The 23,644-nt window shown below is 40.8% G+C and overlaps 1 protein-coding gene across 1 annotated transcript in view; it reads right to left on the bottom strand.

The window, feature by feature from the left end:
* Window positions 1-23,644, bottom strand: part of REPS2 (RALBP1 associated Eps domain containing 2) — a 118,286-nt gene that overhangs the window by 13,400 nt on the left and 81,242 nt on the right. The window contains exon 15 of the mRNA XM_014960182.1: window positions 10,265-10,329. Within this exon, the coding sequence (XP_014815668.1) occupies window positions 10,265-10,329 (65 nt within the window). The remainder of the gene's footprint in view (window positions 1-10,264; window positions 10,330-23,644) is intronic.

Here is a 23,644-nt window from a genome sequence, read left to right as displayed (position 1 = left end):
CTGGGATAAGTTCAAACACCCAGTCAGGCCGTAAGATAAATTTGGGACCGAATCACATCACTTTGACAAATCATTCGTTTCAGGACAGCAAAAGTAAACACAGCCTTTCAGAGAGCCACGTAATATGTATATTATAAACTATAGCTTTGCTGCACAACACTGAGCAATGGCAGAGGGAGGTACACAAGAGCCAGCTCTTCATCACCTTTCTTGGACAGGGAGCACTAGGTACACCCTAACCAGGCCAGGCAGGCAGTTTCTGGTGCTCACACTTTTATTGGAGTCTACTTTAAACCCTGTGTCAAAAGCAAGAGCACAGAATGAAAAAGAAAGGTGACCAACCCCATGTTCTTTATATATAGATAAAATGCAGCTCTTCAAGAACCGATGTGTTCAGTGTAGAACTAAACAGACTGCTACTCAATTGCAAATAAGCAGGAAAACTGAAATCACAGTAAGATAATTCTTTATATATAGATAAAATGCAGCTCTTCAAGAACCGATGTGTTCAGTGTAGAACTAAACAGACTGCTACTCAATTTCTTTATATATAGATAAAATGCAGCTCTTCGAGATCCAATGTGTTCAAACAGTGTAGAAGTAACTAAACAGACTGCTAGTCAACTGCAAATAAGCAGGAAAACTGAAATCACAGTAAGATAAAGGACTTGAGGGAAGGGGGACAAAAAAAACCCCAAAGTTTTGCAGAATCCACCCATTTTATTTTATTTTTTAATGGTCTTATTGCAGGGGAATACTTTTTTAAACTGAAGGGAACTGAATAGGGAAAAAAGGATAAACTCATGGTGGAAACAAACGCAAATCAGAGTGCTGATGCCAAAAAGGGTAAGATTTCTAAACTTTCCAACAGTTCGGTATCACAGCTCCTCCTGATGCAAGATATGTATTTTACCAGCTGAGTGCTGTGATGTGGCTGTCAGCTGAACCAGCTGTGGCAACTGCTGGGCTGCAGGGCTGTGGTACCCGCTGGCTCAGGTTGGGCCACTGGGCTGGCTGGAGCAGGCAGGTGGTAAAAATAAATAAATAGTTATATTTGACCTAAAAAATTAAAAAAAAAAAGAAGGAAGAAAGGAAAAAAAAAAAAAAAGAACACGTTCTGGTGCTAATGCTCATGCATAATGAATAAAACCAAGTGACTGCCATGTCCCTAAAGTGCCACCTAGTGGCATGTGGGACAGGACATTTCTGAGTGTTTTCATTAGAGGAGAGCACCCAAAAAATAGCTGTCTGCATTATTCAGAGCCTGCAGAGTGAGTGTGCCCCACAGGGTGGGCAGAGGGCCGGGCTGGGCACGGTAAGCCTCTGCTCTTTGGAGAGTCTCATGCAGAAGCCAGCTTTGCACATTCATGATCTGCCAGCAGAGCTGCAAGTCCTCCTCTGTGCAAGATCTCCATTCCTCAGAGCGATGTGTGCCCCTGACACAAGTGCCCAAGCATAAAAAAATCGGTATGCTGTCGCAGGGGATTTTGTTCAGGGACTGACAGCGTTTAACCCAGGCAAAAATCTTTTGTTTAACTGCAACGCGCAGCAATGCAAAGAAGGTTTGCTGATTCAGCTAACCCAACAAAGTCCTCTAGGCAAGGCCTGAGAGGCTTTACAAATACGTTTTGCAAGCTGATGTCTCCCCACGCTAGCCCCGCATGGATTTTAAAGGAAAAATAACTCCTGCTTCTTCTTTTGGCAGAGGAATTCTTCACAGATTTCCTTCCCTTTGCTGCTTTCTATGTGGGGTAAAAGCTAGTCCCTGTAGCCTCTGCTCATGGGCAGAGAGACCAGCTCCAGGAAACTCCATCCCAAGCTTGTATAACAGAGTGTAAGGAGAAGGAGCCCCATCAGGAGCAGCTGAGGTGGGTTCCCTTTAGCTCTTTATACCATGCTTAGTATAATCTTTGGGCAACAACAATAAACTGCCTCCCCTCCACCACAGCAATAAATGTCTTAAAGTTTTCCCACATCTTGGAAACTTCTCAACATTATATTAGGGTTTAAAAATCTTCACCGCTGGCTTATAAAAGGAAGAGATTATGCATTATGGTCTTCCAAAGGAAAATTCAGTTACAGTAGTGTAAAAGTGCTTAAAAGGACATCTCATTCACGTCCAGAGAATGGAGTAAGCTACTGACATTGGAAGTGCTGCTGTACCAATACTGCTGGGTCCACATCCAGGTGTAGAGCAGTTGGGCAAAGAAAATTTTGCTCACGTGTGCTGCCAGCAGTGCAAAAGAGAGTTTTCAGACCAGGCCAAAGAGCATCTTGATTTTGGGAAGAGGAGTAGGTGACCAAAGAAAAGAGCAAGACAGTGTCCTATTCCAAATCTCCAGAAGAGCTTCTATTTCCAAAGACCAAAGTCCAGTTATTAACAGGCAGCATCACCTTTTTCCCCAGTGCAGTCTTGTATTTTCTAGGAATAGTCGTACCTTCCTCACTCTTCAAGGCACCAGACAAAACCGGCCAACCAAGTTTCTGTACAGTGGCCATGGCCAGAGACCAACTTGTGGCCTACAGCCAATATTGAGCATTAGGACAGATAATTCCTCATCGTTAAGGAGAGTATTAGGAATCGCAAATGCTCATTATTTCATCGCATGATCCTTGACCAGCCATTCATAATCTCCTCACTGCTCCATGTGACGATACTTAACAGTACCTTTCTAAAAGAATACGTAACGCTCACTTAAGCACAAAGTGCTTTGAAAGCCTCAGATGAAAGATTTTCCTAACTCTAAGAGAACGCCTTACCTTAACAACTAGTTCTTTGCTTACATTTCCAGTTCTTTGCTTTGCAATGCTGCATTATATGTAGATTTCACACCCACTTTTCAAGACAATCCATAACTGATCTTGCAGAACATAAGGTCTAGGCGAAGCTTTCATATTTCTGTTACCTGGGAGCTTTTTTGCAAGAGGTGAAGTATATATTCAATCTTTCCCACAGTTCAATCTCGCCCACGCTTACGCTCCAGGCTAACTTTACACATGGAAATACTCCCATTGTAGTCAATGGCACTACTCACAGAAATGAAATTATCTCTGTGCATTCATTGGAATAGCCCATAATCATTACCTATACAGTGCCACTGCTTAGCTTTGCAAAAAGGTATTGAGAACAGCTTATCTGTAAGAAAAAGCAGGATACTAAATATGCTTAACGCTCAGTATGCGCCCATCGCAATCTTCTATCATCTCTACGTAAGTTCATTTAAGAGGTATTTTGCTCCTTTCTAAACATTCATATTTTTGCGCTTAATGCCAGTTCCTAAGAAGTCAAGATGTCTCAATTCCCATTTCTGTGAGTCTTGTGCATCCCACACTGAATCATCAATTCTTTTTATTGCTTGTTACAGAAACTGAAAATGATAAGACAGAGAGAAAACCTGTAGGGATGCAAATGCAACAAGCTGCCAGGGTCTTAGTGTGCTGCCTGCTTTCTCAGCGCTGTGCAGCCCTGAAGTTTTGATAAGCTTTTTCTTTCCCTGAGCTATCTGAGGGCTGGTGATAAGGTTGAGGAATAAGGCAGTAAATACAAACAAATTGCTGCAATGTTCAGCCCATTCGCAAGGAAAGAATAGGACCCAGATGGAAGCATTAACAATCTGTTTTAATACCCCACTTCCACAAAACCAGATTAACGTAAACTAGAAAGGGGTATGTGCATTCCACTGGAGATATAGGCACTAGATTCTCAGCTTTTTGTTGTTGTTGTTTTTACGATAAATGTGAAGCCAAATTCAAAACTTATTACAACACATTTTAATTAAGATACTCACCCTTATTCCACTCTCCCAGAAACCTCTTTAGAGAGGATTTTATGACATCCATCAGCTACTCCCCAAATTCAATTTTAACTGTGCTACTTTCCACCACTTCTTAAACCGTAATTTATTTTGTCTGCCCGTTTTAGATTTAATATATAATTTTCATGAGAGGAAGATAATCCACTTGGTATTATATTAAAGTGGCAGATGGCAAAATCTTTCATGTTACAGAAGACTTTCAGTTTTATTACAGTTACAGGCTTCTTCAGTACCTATTGCACTGATTATACAGCATATGTTATTCTGCAGCCAAAACCGTGGAGATGATCAAAAATCCATCCTCTTCTTGCACAGTGGTTGTAAACGCAAGCTAAAAAATGTATTCCTTTGTTTTAATATAAAACGGTTGTTTGGGAGAATACCATCATGTATATAAAATAGCATGCTGGTTTTTTGTTGTTTGTTTTTGTTTTTTTTTTAATTTCTATAACAAAAAAGGTCCTTCCCATAAAGCTCCAATTGTCCTGCCAGCACTTTAAATTCCTCACATAATTTTACATAGTAAGGAGTTATCTCAGTTGGCTGAACATTTTCTCCGACCAGCTCTGTCACGGAGATAAGCAAACCCTACCTCATCCTCCATGTACTTTGGCTTTATCTAAAGATGTTGGCCGTGGGAGGACTCCGCAGACCAGCTTCCAGCATGAAGCCCTTATCCCACTTGGGAGGCTGAGTGGTCTCAGCAGGATGGACCTTTCCCCACCTCTTGGCCTTGGCACCACAGGTCAGGATGGGCACAGGTAATTGATGGTTACAGACCCAGCCTGAGTGTACCCCAGGCTTGCAGCTCTCCATGGATTCAGGAGAACATGGAGGCATGTTACTAGAGACAACTTACTGAACTGGGTCCCAGATTTTACTTGCAATTCTGGATGATGAATGGCAAAAAAGCCTCAAGGAATTATGAAGTATTGAGTAACATTTGAAGAGCCGAACATTCAATATGTTAAAAAGAATAATATCTTCACTTTCCAACAACACCAGGTGCCTGTGACTGGGCAGGAAGACCCACCCACCATCCCTCACAGCACCTTTTCCATGATTTCACCAAATCAATAACACCTAATGGTAATGATGGCCATTAAAGTGGCAGTCTAATTCTGAGCTCATACAACGCAGTGAGATTTTAATCTTCAGACCTGCAACGTACTCAGGATACTTCCATTTGATAATGTTAACAGCTGCCTACCTCCTCCACTTTACTCAAACACTTTGCCTTTGCCCAGAATTTTTTCAGTGCCCGTCAAAACTGCCATCATGGAACCAGTGGGAAAACCAGGTCCCAGGGTCTCCAGAAATAAAAGTCCTGCAAAAAATAGTGTGAATTTACAAAACCAAGAGGCTTAAAATTTAGACTCTGGGAAAAGAGACTAGGAACATCAGTTTTTTTCAGCCAAGATATACAGGGTTTTCTTCCAGTCCTGCTGTTTTCAAATCCCCTTATACAACACAGGCAGGATGGATATGCCTTCATTACTGGACAGGAAGGTACAGAAATAGAGTAATTTAAATAAAGCAACGTTGATCTAATTGGGTGATGTTGCAGATAGAGAGCTGATGTTGGATAAAATCCTAAAGTTATATTTGTTCTTCAGTGTTCATCCATAACTCCTATTAGCAAAAATATGTTACTAAATCTCCCACAGTAAGCAGCTGTGGTAAATGATTTCCATAGGCTTAAAAGCCAACAGTAAAAAATAACAACAGGGGCTTATATGAGATGTATATACACATGTTCGGTTCCAATGGAGTGTTTTTCATGAGCATCCAAAGTTCCTTCCCATCAGAAATCTGTGTAACTGCATATCAGCTACATATGCTGTTGCCTTCCTATCGTGATTCTTAACGCCTCCAAGTTGCACAAATTTCCTCTGTACAGCTCTAGATGCACACAGAAGTTTTGAGGCCACCTTTACACCATTTCTCCCTGGTGACTTAAGTTTACCATTAAGTTAGGAAAACAGGATCAGGAAAACTTACTCAAGCCACTAAATCCAGTCCTCTAAAAGCCCAGAAAAAACCATGTTATTTCAACAAGCTACAGGTTATCTGTTCTATATACCATCACACGGAGTGGGGGGACGACAACGGGGATGACACAAAAACCCCTAAAAACTTTAAAAATTTTAAAAACCCCAAAAAAGAAAAAAAAAAAGAGTGAAAAAGCCATAACTAAAGCATATCATGAGAAGTGAGCAAGAGAGGTAAGGCTGTACAATAGCTTGCAGCTTACTAAATATTTATGGTCTGAAGAAACAGGGAAACTGATTTAGATAAAATTATCCTTAAATCCAAGCTACTGTGGATTTGCTAAGTGTGAGATGTGCTACTAGGGATTACAGAAGATGTCAGTGAAGTTACACACAGACGTATATACAGTAGTAAAAGGAAAACACTTCAAAATAACATATTATCCAAAACAAAACTCTAGTCTTTCTATAAGCCTGATTCTATACAAAATCCTTCCAAGCACCCTTTATAGAATTTAGGCAAAACTTGAATTACTTTCTTTTTTTTATAGGAAAGCAACAAATAGGATTCTAATAAAGCATTTCATACTGGATTTCACAGCGTTTTACTGGAAACATCAATTCAAAATGGCTTGCAGCATAGAGAGATATGAGTTGGAATTTGGGTTAAAAGATCATAAATTGGAGATAATGCTGTATCCACATTATGGAAACTTGCCTTTTGTCTGTCTTTATTTATTAAATTTATTTACAATCACCATAGGGGTATCCGATGAAAGCTTCACTGCATCAGAGAAACATCAGGTGAAAGCTCTGAAGAAAACTTGGGTACAGTTCCTGGACTTCAATACAACAGTGATTTTGGCAATGGAGAAAACCCCTGAGAAGATGGAGCTACCATAGCCTTTTAGAGACCATAAAAAGAAAGAAATGCAGAGTAAATCCACAAACCATAAAACATGTTGTAGAGCTAAGAAGAGATGCGGCACCTATAAAGGTGTCTACCCACCAGAGGTGTGGAACAGCATGGGCTGGTAGCAGCAACCTAGAGCAGAGAAGCCAACTCTGCTGCTATTTCCCCATAAACTGGCCAAGTCCTCACAGTAATCCCAAGACTTGAGCCTCTCACAATAAACCTGTGCATCCACTCAGCTCTGGAGTCAAGGCCAAAGCGGTATGAGCTCTAAGTTTTACCTTGTGCTACACTCACCCAGGGATACAGTCCTTCTCCCCCGTTATTCAGCTGATAGCACTATGGAGGCAGAGCTGGATGTAGATATAATTCAGTAAGTTTGTGATATGACTAGAGACATTTGGCACACTCTGAATTACTGAACTCAGTAACTTACTGAGCTTGATTACCTTGGAGGTTCTGACAGGAAAAATAATGTTTTCCTAAAGGTTGAAACAAATTCTACTAAAAACAACAGCAACCCAGGACCAAAGTCAAGATGACATTTCTATATTGCTATTGATTAAGCTCACAGAAGGACTTCTGCTCCACTGAAATGTAATACCTACCCCTCGATACCTCTCTTTTACGGGCCTTTACAACCCTTTACAAGCCCTTTAATCTCACTCTAAAGAGCCAACTGGTCCAGGCTGCTTCTCAGCCATCCATAGAAAACTGTAGTCCTCAGAAGAAATTTTTTCCCTCTCCTCCTCCATCAACTGATTTCCAAAACTGAGCCAAAATAATCACACCAGGAGCATACTTACATGGTGCACAGCCACCTGAAATATATGGGGCTTGCTTCATTTCCAAGCTACATTTGTCATTCACAGTGCTTAACCGCAGGCATATAGCAAAATGTTAAGGCAATAAAGAAAGGATTTTCAATAACATTGTTGAAAAATAAGTTAAAAAAGGAAATTTAAGAAGAGTTTTGCAAGTCCTGAAACAGAAAAAAAGCTGAAGGTGTCATTTCAACATCACGTCTTTTCTTTGGTTCTTGACCCTGCTTCGGTTCTGAAAGCAGATCTTTCCTTCCAACTTCTTCGTGCTCTTTAAATTAAGGGCCCCACTGGACTAATGTAATCCATATGCTTACTATTGCTTACATGTGATTTGTAAGGGTCAGCTCCGTTGAATTATGACCCCACCACACATACTTCCCTACTGTCTGCTACCTTTATCACAGAAAGGCCCACATGGACAAAAAATAAACAGAATGTGATGAGTGTGAAGTTTATTATGTATTCAAGAACTGTTTCTACGTGCATTTTTGCTAGACATCAGAACAAGAATATTTTGAGGAGACATTTAATTAAATTTCATTCTCCTCATTGCCCTGCTAAGGAAATGCAAATCTATGACAGGACAAGAAAATTGACAATTAGCAAAACCTTGCTTGAAAACAACACGTTTTTCCCTAAGAACTGGATTTGTTACATTTACTGCTTTTTGCCAATGGCAGTGAGAGAGCCTGCAGTGCATGGAGCCAGCACACCATGGCAAGTCTCTTTGAGGTTAGGAAGGCCCTACAGAGGGATCTGGACAGGCTGGGTCAATGGGTCAAGGCCAATGGTATGATGTTCAACAAGGCCAAGTGCTGGGTCCTGCACTTCGGTCAAAACAACCCCATGCAGCATTACAAACTTGGAAAGCCGCCCAGAAAAAAGGACTTGGGAGCGTTGGTCGACAGCCAGCTGAATATGAGCCAGCAGTATGCCCAGGTGGCCAACGCAGCCAACAGCATCCTGGCTTGTATCAGGAATAGCATGGCCAGCAGGAGTAGGGAAGTGATCGTCCTCCCATACTCGGCACTGGTGAGGCCGCACCATGAATACTGTGTTCAGTTTTGGGCCCCTCACTACAAGAAAAACATTGAGGTGGTGGAGGACATCCAAAGAAGGGCAATGAAGCTGGTGAAGGGTCTAAAGCACAAGACTTACGTGGAGCGGCTGAGAGAACTCGGGTTGTTTAATCTGGAGAAAAGAAGGCTGAGGGGAGTCCTTATTGCTCTCTACAACTACCTGAAAGGAGGTTGTAGAAAGGTGGAGGTTGGTCCCTTCTTCCAAGGATGAGAGGAAATCAACTCAAATTGCACTGGGGGAGGTTTAGATTGGATATTAGGAAAAATTTCTTCACTGAAAGGGATATCAAGCATTGGAACAGGCTGCCCAGGGCAGTGGTTGAGTTGCCATCCCTGGAGGTATTTAAAAGATGTGTAGATATAGTGTTGAGGGACACGGTTTAGTGGTAACTTGGCAGTGCTAGGTTAACAGTTGGACTTGATGATCTTTAAGGTCTCTTCCAACCTAAATGATTCTATGATTGTAAGTCTGAGCAGCAGCAGGGGGGCTGGCATGGGTTGTGGCAGCAGTTTCTGCAGGCACAAGGCAGGGAGCCACACTGTGGGATCGGGAAAAGCCAGAGGGAAACACTGCTCTCCAGGAAGCACTGGTCAAAGCAGGTATGTGATGGGTCCACTAAGGAGCGTGTGGTGTTAGCAGGATTGCTAATGCCATAATGACTCGGAGGAAGCACACAAGCTGAAGCTAGAACACTTCACTGTCCTCAAGGTAGAAACTAGCTGTGCTCAGATGCTAAAATGTGCTTGGGGAGAGCAACAAGCTGCTGGTGGAGCTGGGGACAGCAACAAGCCTTTTATTTCCATCACAAGCACTGTACAGCAGGAGATGTTCAACAGCAGACTCATAAGAGTAAACCCAAACCTCAAGTAAGGACTGCTCCTGGTCCAGTGGGAGTGCCTCACCAAGTTTTCACATGTAATGGGCTGTTGGCACCCCTGTGAATTGTTTTCTATTATACACCTCACCTAAAGGAGTAATATATGAAGCATACTGCTGCAGAGCCAACATCATAAAAAGAGCAATACACTGATCCTCCATCATTTCCTAAAACATGAAGAAGTATCTGGATGCAGGTATGCATGATTTAGTCAATTTGCATTGTGCTGTGGCTGTGCGATGCTCTATAAACAAACAAAAACCCATCCAGAAAGCAAAACAAAAGTGCGCCGCTAATGATTTGAAACTTAACAACATAACCGACAGGGCACCTGCTTCCCTTCAATATTATTTTTCAAACCCATGGGTGAAATACACTCTTTCATGCCGTAGCTCCCTTAGTAGATACCCTCCGAGCATTTGAAGCTTGAGAAGCAAATAGCAGGTATCAAGTCCATGCCTTTCAGGCACCAAACTCTTACTAGTTGACTAGCTTTACTAGCCTTTAATTTACAGTTTTGTCTAGTGGGTGCATGTCAGCTCCAGTACAAAGAGATTTAATTAGTCTGTAATTTGACATTGCAACACACCGGCTAGACAGACCAAGGAAGAAGGACATGTACAGAACTGCAGAGCGAACTGCAGATTTGCATTAACTTGGAAGCAAGAACAACTGCCATGTCCAAACCAACTCGTGCTAACCACTGCAACGGTAACGTAAATAAGTGAAAAATACACAGCAAAATGTTAAACCTTTGGCCATACCTGAGACACAGAAGGTCGAGGGGGCAGTGCAGGTGGTGGTGGGGGCAGCCAGCCAGATCTCACAGCTGAACAGTGAGAAAAGAAGAAGAAAAACAACATTAATTTAATTCCAAATAAAACCAGAATTAATTTCCATGATAATTCTTAGTGAAGAGGCAGTATTCAACATTTTAATAACAGAAACCAAACTTGATCTTTATTGAGCAAATCCTGTTTGAAATAACTTCATGAGTAGTGAATGAGCAGTGATTTAATTGCTGTAAAAACCCACAATGTTATGATAAAAAGCAGCAATGGAAGCCAGTTAGCCACATGAGCTGTAGCTAAAGCAATCCAACTCTAGTTGAAGAACCCCAGAAACAGCGTCTACTTGTCCTTGGGACTTTGCTCTTTGTCATGAACATTACTGCCTTTTTTAAAAGTGATGCTTTAGCATCCAGTGTAGACATTAGCATTCACTCCAGATTAAACACGCAACGTGGCAGAGTGTAGCCTTAAAAAGAAAACATCTGTCATGGAATTAATAGGACAAAAGCCTAAATGAACCAAAAAGAAATCAGTTTCTTTGGCATTAGCTTTTGTATTTTCATGTTATTACTCATCAGAGGTACTTCAGAGGGAGGAGGAGAAATAAGGGAAGACAAACCCCAATGGTCAGTTCAGGCCTCTGTAACAAGGCAATGTCAGCTCTTAGTTTGAGCCAGCAAAGGTAACAATCAGGTAGGCCCAGCCACTCTATTTCTCGGTTTCCTTAAAGTACCTAAACCCTATTGTCACGGATGGGAATATTTGACACAGTTATGACTTAGCAGCAGTTCAAAATTTATTAATGGTTTGAGGTAGATCAAGAGGCTGAATTTTAGCAGTACTTAACCATTAACCAATTTAAGGATTTACAAAGTGATTGAATAAAAGAATTAAACAGCAACCTAATTACAGATTCAAAAATGACAAGATTCATGCTAACTTACTACATGGTATCCTAAATCAAAAAATCTAAATATAAACATAAAACATACAAAGACACACCATTCAATGAGCTGCACACACACTGCCGGAGACTTTAACTGGTAGGACCAAGGTCCCTTTGCAGCGGGCAACTCCAGTGAGCCAATACACACACAGACAGAAATACCTGGATCCAGTAAAATATATAGACACTCACGCTCGCAAAAGTGAATGTGTATACTCAAACATGTAAATAGAGAGGTGGATGGAAAAGAGGCTGGCCTATGGTTAAAATTACCCTCTTCTCGAGTAAATACAAGGCATTTTACCCTTGAAGTGTTTGCCCAACTCAGGGGAGATGCTGGTCACTGCCCACTGCAATCCAGGAGAGCTCAAAGAGTCTCGCTAGAGTCACTACTTAGAGGGTCCGAGGCCCAACTCAGACAATGGGATATTCTGGTACTTTTCACCAGTTGGGCGGGCCTAGAACTTGCTAGATCATGAAGTTCTGCTATCACCCCCGACTCTTTAGGCCACAACCCAGGTACGGCCAGGGGGTAATCCATTATCAATACTGTTCCCAGGCAACAGGGGACATGGGAGCCAGGTGCGTTAAGGAGTTGCCATAACATTCTGGTCCATTACCCTTCCCAATTCTTGTCTAACTTACTTTAGGTTGCTATGTGGCCCAGGTGGGGGTGGAAATCACACCAAGCACTGAGTGGCCTAAGAGACGAGGGGGCTGCACCACCACACCCATCATGGGACAGAACTACAGGACAGATGATGGCTTCCAAAGGTAGCTGCAGAGAGGAGGACTAGGCTAGCATAGTGACACCAACCAGGACCGGCAGGAGTCGTTAGGTGGGTTAACCTCCCCAAACTCTTGTCACACTGAGTGCTCAGCACTTGCATTGACAAAGGTAACAGACAGTCCATCTTGCACTGGTGGTTATTTGTATAGCAAAAAACCCCAACAACATTCAGCTTGGAAATGCCTTTTACCACAATAATGCTAACCAAGCAATTACTTTTATACACTTTTTATTTCCATGCATATTTTAAAAAGCCACAAAGACCATTACAAGCCCTGTTACAGCTTAGCCATTTACATATTTTATACACCAAGCCTAGAAATGTCTACATCATTGAAAATACAAAGATAAAAGATATTAACCATTAAGGACAACAGTGACACGAGAGTAAAAACGTGGGTGAATGCAATAGGACAAGGGGTAATGGTTTTAAACTAAAAGAAGGTAGATTTAGACTGGATAGAAAGAAGAATTTTTTTACACTGAGGGTGATGAAACACTGGCCCAGGTTGCCCAGAGGGGTGGTAGACACCCCATCCCTGGAAACATTCAAGGACAGGTTGGATGGGGCTCTGAGCTAGTTGAGGTTGTCCCTGCTCATTGCAGAGGAGGGGTTGGACAAGATGACCTTTAAAGGTCCCTTCCAACCAAAACTATTCTATGATTCTACAAAAACATTGAGAACAGTCATATTGACTATATACAGCTCCAGAGAGGCTTATAATACATTGGGGTATTTTTACATCTTCTGTATCATCATCTCTTGAATTAAAATGAAGCCTAATATCACTGCACAAAATGCCAAGGAAAGAGGCAGCACAATTAAAACCCAACTTAGGTTAAGGAAGGGAGCCACTAAAACACCTTTGTGTTTTAGTGTAAGGTGTAAGAGAGTTTTGAAAAAACATGGTCATTAGGATCTTTTGTGTTTAATTAGTTCTGTTCATCAGGCCTCTGAAATGCCAGCATGATGTTGTCACTACATTCTCCATTTCTTTTGAGCAACTAATCTTTAGAAAAGAACAGTGGAATACGAAACCTTCCTTTCCTTCAGTCCCAACTTCATGTTACTATTTTATTTATCTGAGCACTGGCAGTGGCTTTGGCAATTACAGCTAATAACAGTACTTGAAAACATCATCTAACTCAAACACCAGCACTCTGTAGGTCCATCAGCTACACGCTGTACTAGTGGACAAGTACGCATGCTCAACACAGTACATTTATCTTCAGGAAACCTTGTGGGAGCTGTGCTGCCATGCTCCATGGAAAACACCTCTGTGCACTTTACTCATTCACCACCACCAGTGATTAGCACTGCTTCAGCAGGACCTCAAAAGCTTTACTGCAAAAGCTGCTTCCATTGAGAATCAGCCATAACTTCAGGTCTAGAGGATACAGGACTTATTGTCCTCGGTTCCCCATCCTTCAAACCCAGCGATACGCCCAGAAAAGCAGCAGTGTAGTCTTTACACAGAAAGGTACTGGGCTTGCTGCAAAAGCACCTCTTGAAGTGGTTACACAGACTGTGAAACCCCACGTTACCTGGGATTTGGCCCACATAATTCCAAAGGGAAAATTAATTTTTCTGTAAGATCATCAAATTAAAAAATAAAAAAATCAAAAAACACCACCCTCAAAAATCCTTCTTCAGCTTTCAAAATGCAACATACATTAATTTAGCATTAAAGAAGTTAGATGCTTACACCATGTGCATTTGACCCAGTTTCCTCTTTTTAATCCTGCAAATTCTAACTTAAGCTACTCATGAAATATTCATAAAATTCCTGCTGCTGCAGAACATCTTCGGCCTGTTGTTAGAAAGAAATCATGCTTACGTGAGCACAATTGCTAGACAAAAGTTAGTTGACTTTTGAGGACTCACTGCAACTTATAAAAAACCCTCACTTTTTTTCTCCACAGGGCAATGAAAAGAAATTTAACGACAGATGTTGCAGCTTTCTCTAGTGTCACTATCCTAGGAGATGGCAATATTAAGAGATACTCATAGTTTTTTTATGTATATCAGCAGGTGACTTGTAATATTAAGCTATTCTGGAATGCCTGCCTTCCTGGGAGACTGCCTCACACAGATCAGCTCTTGCTGTTAGCGATGGAATCACTTTGTTAGCTCTGAAAGCGAACTCGAATACAGAGTCTGTTTCCAGAATGAAAGGAGGTTTGTTTCCAAAACGAAACCAAGGACCCTGGGACAGAGGGGTATGCAGAAAAATGTCCTATTTCCAGGTGTACACCCCAGAGCTTGGATAAGTCAAACACCCTTGGTCTTTGAAAAATAAGTCTTCGCACTCTGCGTAAAAGCAGAGGGAGCTGGGGGGCGCAGGATGGGACTCGCACAGGCTGCCTTGTTTCCAAGTGGCTTGGTGGCCACACCAGGGTGAGTCTCACGTAAAGCAAATCTCAACGACAGCACTGTGGAAAGGCCATACAAGTACCAGTAAAATAGATTTAAGCATATCCAGTGTCCATATCACATGTATTCCTGTAAATGATAGCATTTTCACGCACTAGTTACTCCCACAAAGATAGCGATAAGGCTTTCAGTCCCAAAATCATGGCTCTCTACTTAGCATGTTCATACTTTAAGGCGGATTATCTGCGTGGAAAGCTTCCAGGACCATTTTTTCTGCCCTAGTTTGGCAATCATGAAGGTCTGATAGCTCTAACAGGACACCACACAAGATAAAGAAACAGGTTTTCCAAACTGAAGCTAGATTAATATTTTAAAACAAACACCAGGCTGTAATGCTACACTCTGAGAACAGGCCATGCCATTCTGCCTCCAGCTTCCCTAGCAGACAACAAAAACCCTCAACACTTTCGTTACCCATGGTAGTGAGAAATACCAACCATGGTGACCATCCAAGTAGCTCCTTTACTTGTTACATATTTGACCTAGGAAGAGGAGACCAAGGGAAAACATAAAATTATCATAGTCTGGTGAAACCAATGGGAAGTTGGTCTTTACCCCACCAGGCACAGCAGCAGCGCAAGATGCCAAAATTAGGGTGGAACAAACTTGGCCCCTTGGGGTTCTTCAGAGTAACCTGTAAGAGCAACGTGCAGCACCTCTCCCACCCCATGACATTCACTTGTCCTCTTGTTTCTTAGCACTGAAGGAAACTGCCATAATACACTGAGCTGCTGGATGCATGCTATTTTTTTAAAATTAATTAATACTTGAACAGCAGCATATAAAACTAAACTTCCTGAAACATTTCCGTGTCAGGTATTTATTTCATTTCCATTCTTTGTAGCTGTCTTCCTTCTTGGTTTTACATGTCTATCACCTTACCCTGGGTATCACCTCAGACACGTTAAAGCTTTGGCTGAAAAAAATCGTACTCCTTTTTCTCATCTGAATTGAGTATGTACATAAGTATTGTCCTGAAGGAAGGGTGGTCTTCCTGGGTCAAGGGCCATTTTGTACTTTTCTAGGCACCGTGACAAAGGAGGCTGATCTCATCTCATGTCAAAACCCTACACACTTTTCATCCCATGACCAAGAGGGCACCCAGAGCTTGGCTGCTCCAAGTATTTTGGTCACCATTCCCAAAGGGAGAAAGGGTCCTGTTTTTTTTTCCAATAACACAGAGGGTGCAGTCCTAACCAAACCCAGCCTATATCCAGCCTGTCCTGGACCTAGATGGCCTCACTCCAAGTTCTTGCTTCTGTTCCGCTTCACCACCACCAGCACCCTGCCTTCTGCAACTGCGTGAGGACCTTCCAAGCATTTAAAATGTGAAAAAACTCTGATAGGGTTCCTCAGCAGAGTCTGAGAAGATATGTTCAGTATTTTTCAAGTGGACGTTACGGGCCAGCCCGCAGCAGGAGCCCCACTGCTGGATGAAGGGAGAGGCTGGTTGCAGGGCAGACTTACGTGAGTTTACGCTGCTTCAGAGTGCTGGGCTCCCAGATCAGGTTTAACACAAGACAAACCAATTAATCTTATCAGGAAGCAAAGAATTTGCAATACTGAAAACAGTTTGAAAAAGATAAGCTGATAGAATGAATTATTCTTCAGTTCCCTGAACTACCTGAGGCTTCGGTGCCTTAGGTAGTTTGGAAAGTTGGCATTTTCACCCTTCCACTCTGATGTTTTTTTGGAGAGATTCTTTTGAGATACTTTTCCTGCTTCTGCTGCCAAAGGCAGACCACAGAAAAGTTCTGTGTATAAGCTGGTTTCTAGTTACCTCTGTCTTACAAAACTTCCCTTCTTGTTCACTGAAATTGGTACTTGGATAACCCATAATACTGACACTATTCTCTGCACGCCTTCTTTATTTACATTCCTGACAACAGCATTAGTAAGGCGATTGTGAAATAACTGTTTTCCAAGAGATCTGATTTATTAATTGTCATTATTATGTCTGCAAAAGAAAAAAAAAATAAAGCTGTAGCCAGGAATGTAAATTTAATGAAGGATTCTAGTAAGGTGGTTGTGAAATACCTATTTATCCAAGGATCTGTTTCAATAATTCTTACTAATAGAAGTTCCATTTACACAAATTGTCAAGAAACAGTTACACTTGAAAGGCTGGTAAGATTTACCCCATTTTGTACACAAGTACTCTCTAACTCAGCCCTTAGAGGCAGACATAAAAATTTAAACATCTAAAAATGCAGAAAGAAGTTACCCCATCAGATTCCTATCATGTAATAACCATTAGTCCATTTAAGTCCACACCATTTTCTCCAGCCCATTCAATGTTAATTATGTCCTCGTCCAGTTGGGCAAAGAAGTAAGTTACATAGCTGTAAACATATAAATCCTTCATTAAAAAAAAAAATCTAAAAGGCTGAGAGGCATAAAATTCTTCCATTCAAATCAGAGTGAAGACATTCATATTTTATTCAGAATAAGCTCAGTTCAGTGATCACATATATTCTGAAGGGGAACAGGACTAGAAGGACGCAGCAGCTCTAGCAACAGATCAGAAGCTGAGTCCCAAAAGAAGAAAAATCTCTCCTCTGCTTCAACAAAATGGTTTCACCACATTTATGTTAAGAAAGCATTTTACAGTATTTTCATTGCAGTGATACAGTGCCAGAGAACAGTATGAATAATAGCTCAATTTTGTGTCTTCTTTGGTTTATGTGTAAAAGATACTTTTAATTTAAACTGTAATTGTTTTTACACCCAAAGATGTTAACTTGACTCTGCACTCTCAACTCGATGAAGGTGGCAACATTAGAGCTCTTGTATACTGTGCAAACAATATTCAACGAAATGGTGTATTTTGCTGATGGTATTTGGCATTATCAGTCACCTAAAATATGGTCTTTCGGAATTGTCACCTTCCTAATTCAATGTTTTGGTCTGATTAATAAACACAACACAGTAACATGCAAGACAGCATAGTACTACAGCATGAGAAAAATCCAGCCCTATTACCCAAGAAAGTTGCTGGATTTTACTAAATTGAGACTAATACAAGAGCAATGAGAGGAATTGGTCCTGAAAATTAATTACTTAATCAAATTCACTGTGTTCTAAATTCAGCATAAAAAAGGGAATTACTGTTCTAGGTTCCCCTTGTCACTTCAGCTTTGAACCAAAAATTTAGTTGAGAAATCTGTATTTACGGTCCCACAAACAATGTAAACCCCTGCAAAACACCTTAATAGCTTGCCTTCAGTAACTAAGACTTACAGACAGCTAACTTCAATAGATACAGATATTTTCTAGCAAATACAATTAAGCACAAAAGAATACAGAAGATAATGCAGTAATCATACTTATCTAGGTCAAGTTTGGCAGGTTTTTTAGTCCCCAGTTCCATGTGCCCAAAGGGAAAGTCATCTGCATTTGGCTCACTAAGCTAAAAATATGATGTAGTTGAGAACAGATTGCTGAAAACAGCTGGAAACAGTACTACAGGAACTATTTGGACTAGTTTGTATCAAAATGCATATGACAATGGTGCAACAATCATTTTAATTCTCAAAATCTTCTTTTCTACACAATTACAGAACTGTTTTATTTGACACATGGACTGAAAACATTCAGAAATGCCTAAAATTTGGCTGTGGTTGGGCAAATACGATAAACCAAAGACATTTCAACACACACTTACTATTCAGAAATCTCCCCAAATAAAACCCACCAAGCCTGTACATTCAGGTAAAAGTTGTGCTAATTGGGTGAAGTAATGAAGGTTTGATGAAGTAAAGGAAGTAACGAAGATCCTTTCTCTTCAAAGGTATGAAAAAGAGGATTAAGCTGTGATGCTGAATACCAGCCTTCTTTTAGCACTACCGAAAATGAAAGGGTACAGACAAGAAGTTTGCACAGATTGAGTCTTATGACAGAAGCACCACTTGAAACTGCGTGGGAAATGTATATATAGAAGAATACAGAAGTGATGCGGGGACACATTTATATCAGTTATGGGAACGCTGATCTACACCAATAAACCTGTTCCCCTGTTCTTTTTCTATGAACAGTACACTGCGTGCAGAGGGGACATTCTCTTCTTTGGCAGCCACCACTAGCCCAGCAGAGATAAGTGGAGGGTACAGATCTGACTGTAGTTAGGAAAACATCATCCATAACAGAAAACACTGCACTTAAAATAAAATTCTAGTGTGTTTCCCTCTTACCGAGTGTAGTACTTAACACCTTGCATTTTACAAGAGAGAAGAATACTAAAAAACACTAGCCCCACATTGCTGGCAAAAACCAGCAACCCCAAAGGAGTGAATGCAGGTTACAGTAAGTATTTCCTTGCAAACCCACACAAGAAACAGTGCCCACATTCCACGCGTTCTTCACCACAGGGACAGCCACAGCAGGAGGCAAGTTTCAAAAGCAAACGAGTGCTGAAAACCTTCAGTCAAAAATTCAATTGTAAATAGTTATATGGCTGTTTTGATGAATTACATAGAGACATTCAATCTTTCTTCCACATCAGCATGAAACTACACTGTTTATGACAATTATGTTGTTTCATCAAAGCAAATTCTCTTTTCCAAACAAGTATCCTTTGTTCTTCAGAACTTTTAATTAAAAGAAGTTATGCAATTCAGAAAAGAAACTAAATGGAAAATGTATTTCAGAGGCATCTGTATCAGTCTAACAAGACCCAGACTGCTGTCATTACCTATAATTCCCCAGAAGTAAATTCTTTATTAGTTGTCAGAGGCAGAAAACATAACCAAGCAAAAGGCCAGAAGACAGTGGGTGCATTTTTGGATTTTAATACTTAAGCTGAAACTTGCCCCATTCCCAGAGTTATCCCAAGGTGGACCCTTGCCTACTGCTGCCGTCGAGGGTAAAAGGTGTCTGGGGGTCTTGCTGCAGGACCACTGGGCTCCAAGCTGCAGCAACTTTGGCCTCCTCAATACCTGTTCTCTTGCCCAGATCATGGGACAGACAGAAGAGAGCACGAGGAGTCCAAAAGAACAGCTAATTCTGGAAATGGTCTTTGTGAACAGCACAGGAAAGCTCTGCCGACCACCTGCTCCCAGATCTTAATCTGGGAGCTCTTGTCTTGTCTCTGGCTAGACAGTGGGCTAGAGAAGAAATGAAGACGTAAACCAGGTCATGTATGCATTTAAACTGACATTTTTGTTTGTATTTAAGACCTGCTGTTGTCTTTCCAGGAATGCATAAAACCCAGCCAAGTATTTTCTTAATATGTACACAGGCCAAATGCCAGAGATTATATATTCAACAAAAAGAAATAAACTGAGAATCTAGCAGTACTAAATTTTTCTCAGATGCCAACACAAAAACTACATGATTTAAAAGAAAAAAAAAAAAAGATATTTCTGTCTCTTAACATCTCTTAACAGAAATTCACATATGGACTCACAGATTGACCTGGTATGCAATCTTTTTTTTTAGTTAAATTCACTAGCAGCCCTGTATACTGATATTGTGGGGAAAACTCTTCTGGGATTAGTGAGGTTTTGAAAATACTCTGCATCAAAGCAATGAAACTTTCACTCTAGCATCTTGTTTGTGCAAGGCTTGAGAAAACACGCATCCTTCAAAGCTAAGCAAAAACCAGGGGCATCTATGACAGTTTTAGAAGAAAAACAGTTCCGGCAACAGGCATGATGCTTCACTGATGCCGCTATTTAATAACTCCAAAGTTGAACTTCCTGAGGTTTGCTTAGCAATAATTAAGGCCACCATACATGTTTCCCCAACCATGACATATTCTTGGGGTCACAGCTGAGAAAAATAGGTCAGTACACGACAAAATACATCCCTATAGCTTGCCACATCTCCGGTGCCCCCCAAAACTAGAGTCATCTCAAATCATGGCCTCAATGAACAAAAATAAAAGGTGGTGGTGTTGTTTTTTTTTAAAAATACATCTACATATACACACAGAAAGATATAAATAGAGCTATAATCCTCTTGTGTATATTATATTATTAAAATGCCTGTCTAGAGCAGTTCCTTAATTATGGTAGATCTGAAGAAGGTGGGGCCTTTCAATAAGTTCTCTTAGGTTTGTATGTTTTTCCTGGGTAATCCCAATCACAGTGTCCCAGAGGAGTGAAGCTATGGAGTATGAATGAAGGTGCCTCCTTCAAGTGCAGTCATGTCCCAATTCAACAACTTTAAAGCACAGTTTCCATGGTTAGTGCATGGCTGGACTTCCTAGTCAACAGGGATAAACGTCATCCGTGTGTACTTACCAGGAGAGGGGCATCATAAGATGAGTGGCAAACATAATATAGCAGCAGTAAATGAAAAACACACAAGCACAGCCCCCAACAAACCAGTGTCCACAACAAGCCTTTGGCTGAATTTACATAAATAAAAGAGATTTGTCTTTTTCTGCACTTTAAAAAACAAACCAAAAAAAAAATGCTCCAAACCACTGATGGCTTTACAATTAAAGAAGTGATACCTATGGATCAACATGACCAACGAAGAACTGAAAACAGAACTCAATACTATTGAGCACCCCTTTGCTGGTGTGGGAGCAGATTATCCACCAAACTCACAAAACCAGGTTTATTTCTGAAGAACTAGTAGGACAAAAACTAATGTGCTAAAATGGGATTATTCTAATGAAATAAAATACACCCTGAAAGCTATTAAAATTGCCAATTTTAGAGCCTGATTTTCTCTACTGACACTAGGTAAATCCAGTGGTGTGAGAAGGGATGGTTATTCCAGCTAATTTTTGTGGCTCAGCTACAATGATGAGACTATTTTTGAAAACCTAGGAAGGAAGGAAGGCAGGGAGAAAACGTAAAATAAAAATTCAGTCGAGAGTACATTAGGTCAGAAAGCAATCAAGTAACTTGTGGATAGAAACATATCGGGTTCAATATTTATGCCAGGCTGTATTATCCCAATAGCCAAGAAACCTAAATAGCCCATTGCCACTACGTCATCTGTATTGTAAATCTGTAACTGTATCTTCTGATGGCAGATGGAAACTATTCTAACTGCATTTTTAGACTGTCAGCAGAAATAGGAATACAGCTTGTTATTATACAACTGTGTGCAATTTACTTCACACAAACACACACACACACACAGACTTCCTTTTCAGAGAGGCTCTTTGGCTTAAGGCGAGGGTGCTCAATCCTCTCTGCTCTCCTACAAACCACCTTTCTAAAAAGAGCAAAGTGCACCTCAGTGAAGAGTTTGGCTCTGAAACAACGACCTCTCCCTGACGAAGAACTGTCTCTAGACGAAAAGGGGTATCCAAAAATGATGAGACTGAAGTTTCTACCAACCCGTAGGGAAAAGGATGAAAAAAAGTGAGGTGATCAAAACAAGAGACGTGGAAACAAAGAAAGCAGCTGTATAAAACCACATTATCAATAGGATGTTGCAGAATGATGACTATTCAGGGCTTAATGATAGGAAAGAGCATGCATGTGTCTCTTCATGGGGCGAAGAATTGAAAATACGACTTCCAATGCAGACATTTTACTTCGAAACAGAGCAAGGTAAATGCACCATGGTATTTGGGTGCACTGGGATGGGTTGATTTAATCCCTTCCATCTGATGATGCAGATTTATTTGAACTGGAAGCCATCTTCAAGGTGGGCTGGGCTACAAATTGTTTACACATTCTTCCTTAAATCCTCCAAGACTACAAAATCCTCCTTATTCTTTCACAGTGAGTATTTACATTTTTGACAGAAAATAGAACAGCTCCATTGGAGAAAGATGACCACCACAAATATTTAGCATTGCCACCAAGGGACATTCAAGACAACAAAAACTTACAATCCAACACCCTGCAAGTACAGGAAGAAGCTGAGCCTCTGGGCGACCTTCCACATTTCTGCAATCTGGTAGCACACTATACTTCAGGTTTTGTCAACCTAGAGCCAATTTTCCTTCCAACTATTAATAGCCATAAATTTGAACTGAATATGATGAACAGTTTTAGGATGTCCAAAGCACTCTCTTTTTTTGCAAGCAATCAACTGTCTCACCTTACTTAGTTGCCCCATTTCCAGTGAGGAAACCCTCTGAAAAGTATTGATAGGGCAAGTTATCCTTTCCTGTATTTGCTGTAGCTATCAGTTTGTTAAGTTGCCCAGAAGAAATCATTATGTTACTTCAAAAGTAATGGTGACTTTCAAAATGATCCATTCCAAAAGCAAGATGTTATTTTTCATTCACAGAATGACTTCTTTGAGAATTTACATTCTCCTTTCATTTGTGTTCCAAGAGAAACTTAAATCCAAGTTTATTTCCTTCCAGTAATACTTTTTTATCTGGATTCTGAGAGGATTTGCTGTCTTAGAAAATGTGTACTTGGCTCTGTTTGGGGGTTTATTTTGATGTATAATGAAATCAAAATTTGAGGCAACAGATCCCTAAACAGGAACCACAGTCAAAGATCAGGAATGGCTTCTCTGTGTAAGGCACTAAAAAAAATACGTTTATTCCTCATGAGTTTCAGGGTTCAGCACACATAGCAGAACTCTTGAATTCTGTCTGGTGTTCGCACAAAAAACCCCAAACCAAAGTCCCATACAGCAAGAGGTGAAACTCTTTCTTTTCTACTCCAACAGCCACATGAGAGAGCCCAGTTAAAACATTCCTTGACACAGTCAAACCTTGGCTTTCTCGTGAAGCATAAACATGACCATGTTTAACCTAGTCCTTGAGTGGGATGATTGGTGTGCTCTGCTCTGGTTCAAGGACGCTGCTGAAGCACAGCGATGCTGGGTGACCGCTGCCCTGAGCAAACAGCTCTGCTTTCCACCTCTCACTCTGCCAGGCAAAAGGAATGCTCAAACACTACGGCGCTGGAGAGCCGTTTTCTTTCCGTTCACTTTAGCCACTGTTCTACGTTTTCTTTCTCTCCCCCTCCACATGCACCCCTGTCGAATGAAATTACCCTTTCTCTTTACTCAAAGAATGGTTTCTAATTGCCCCCACGCATATGGAAGACTTTAACATCAAAAATGTTTGCACACGAGAAATTTTACTTTCTCCCAGTTTAAACATTAAGGCTTTTCTTCCTGCTTCTGAACTACAAAAAAATAAATAGTAATAAAAACCAAATATATTGCAGTCACTGATGAGAACTGCCTAAGTTATAAACAGTCAGTGATGACAGACTACCATATGTTAAGCTTCCCATTATCATGCCAGAA

The sequence above is a fragment of the Calidris pugnax genome, unplaced genomic scaffold (assembly GCF_001431845.1).
Source record: "Calidris pugnax isolate Ruff unplaced genomic scaffold, ASM143184v1 scaffold188, whole genome shotgun sequence".
NCBI classification, from domain to species: domain Eukaryota; kingdom Metazoa; phylum Chordata; class Aves; order Charadriiformes; family Scolopacidae; genus Calidris; species Calidris pugnax.
Note: the sequence above shows the minus strand (reverse complement) of the source record. Positions and strands in the feature narration are given on the sequence as shown.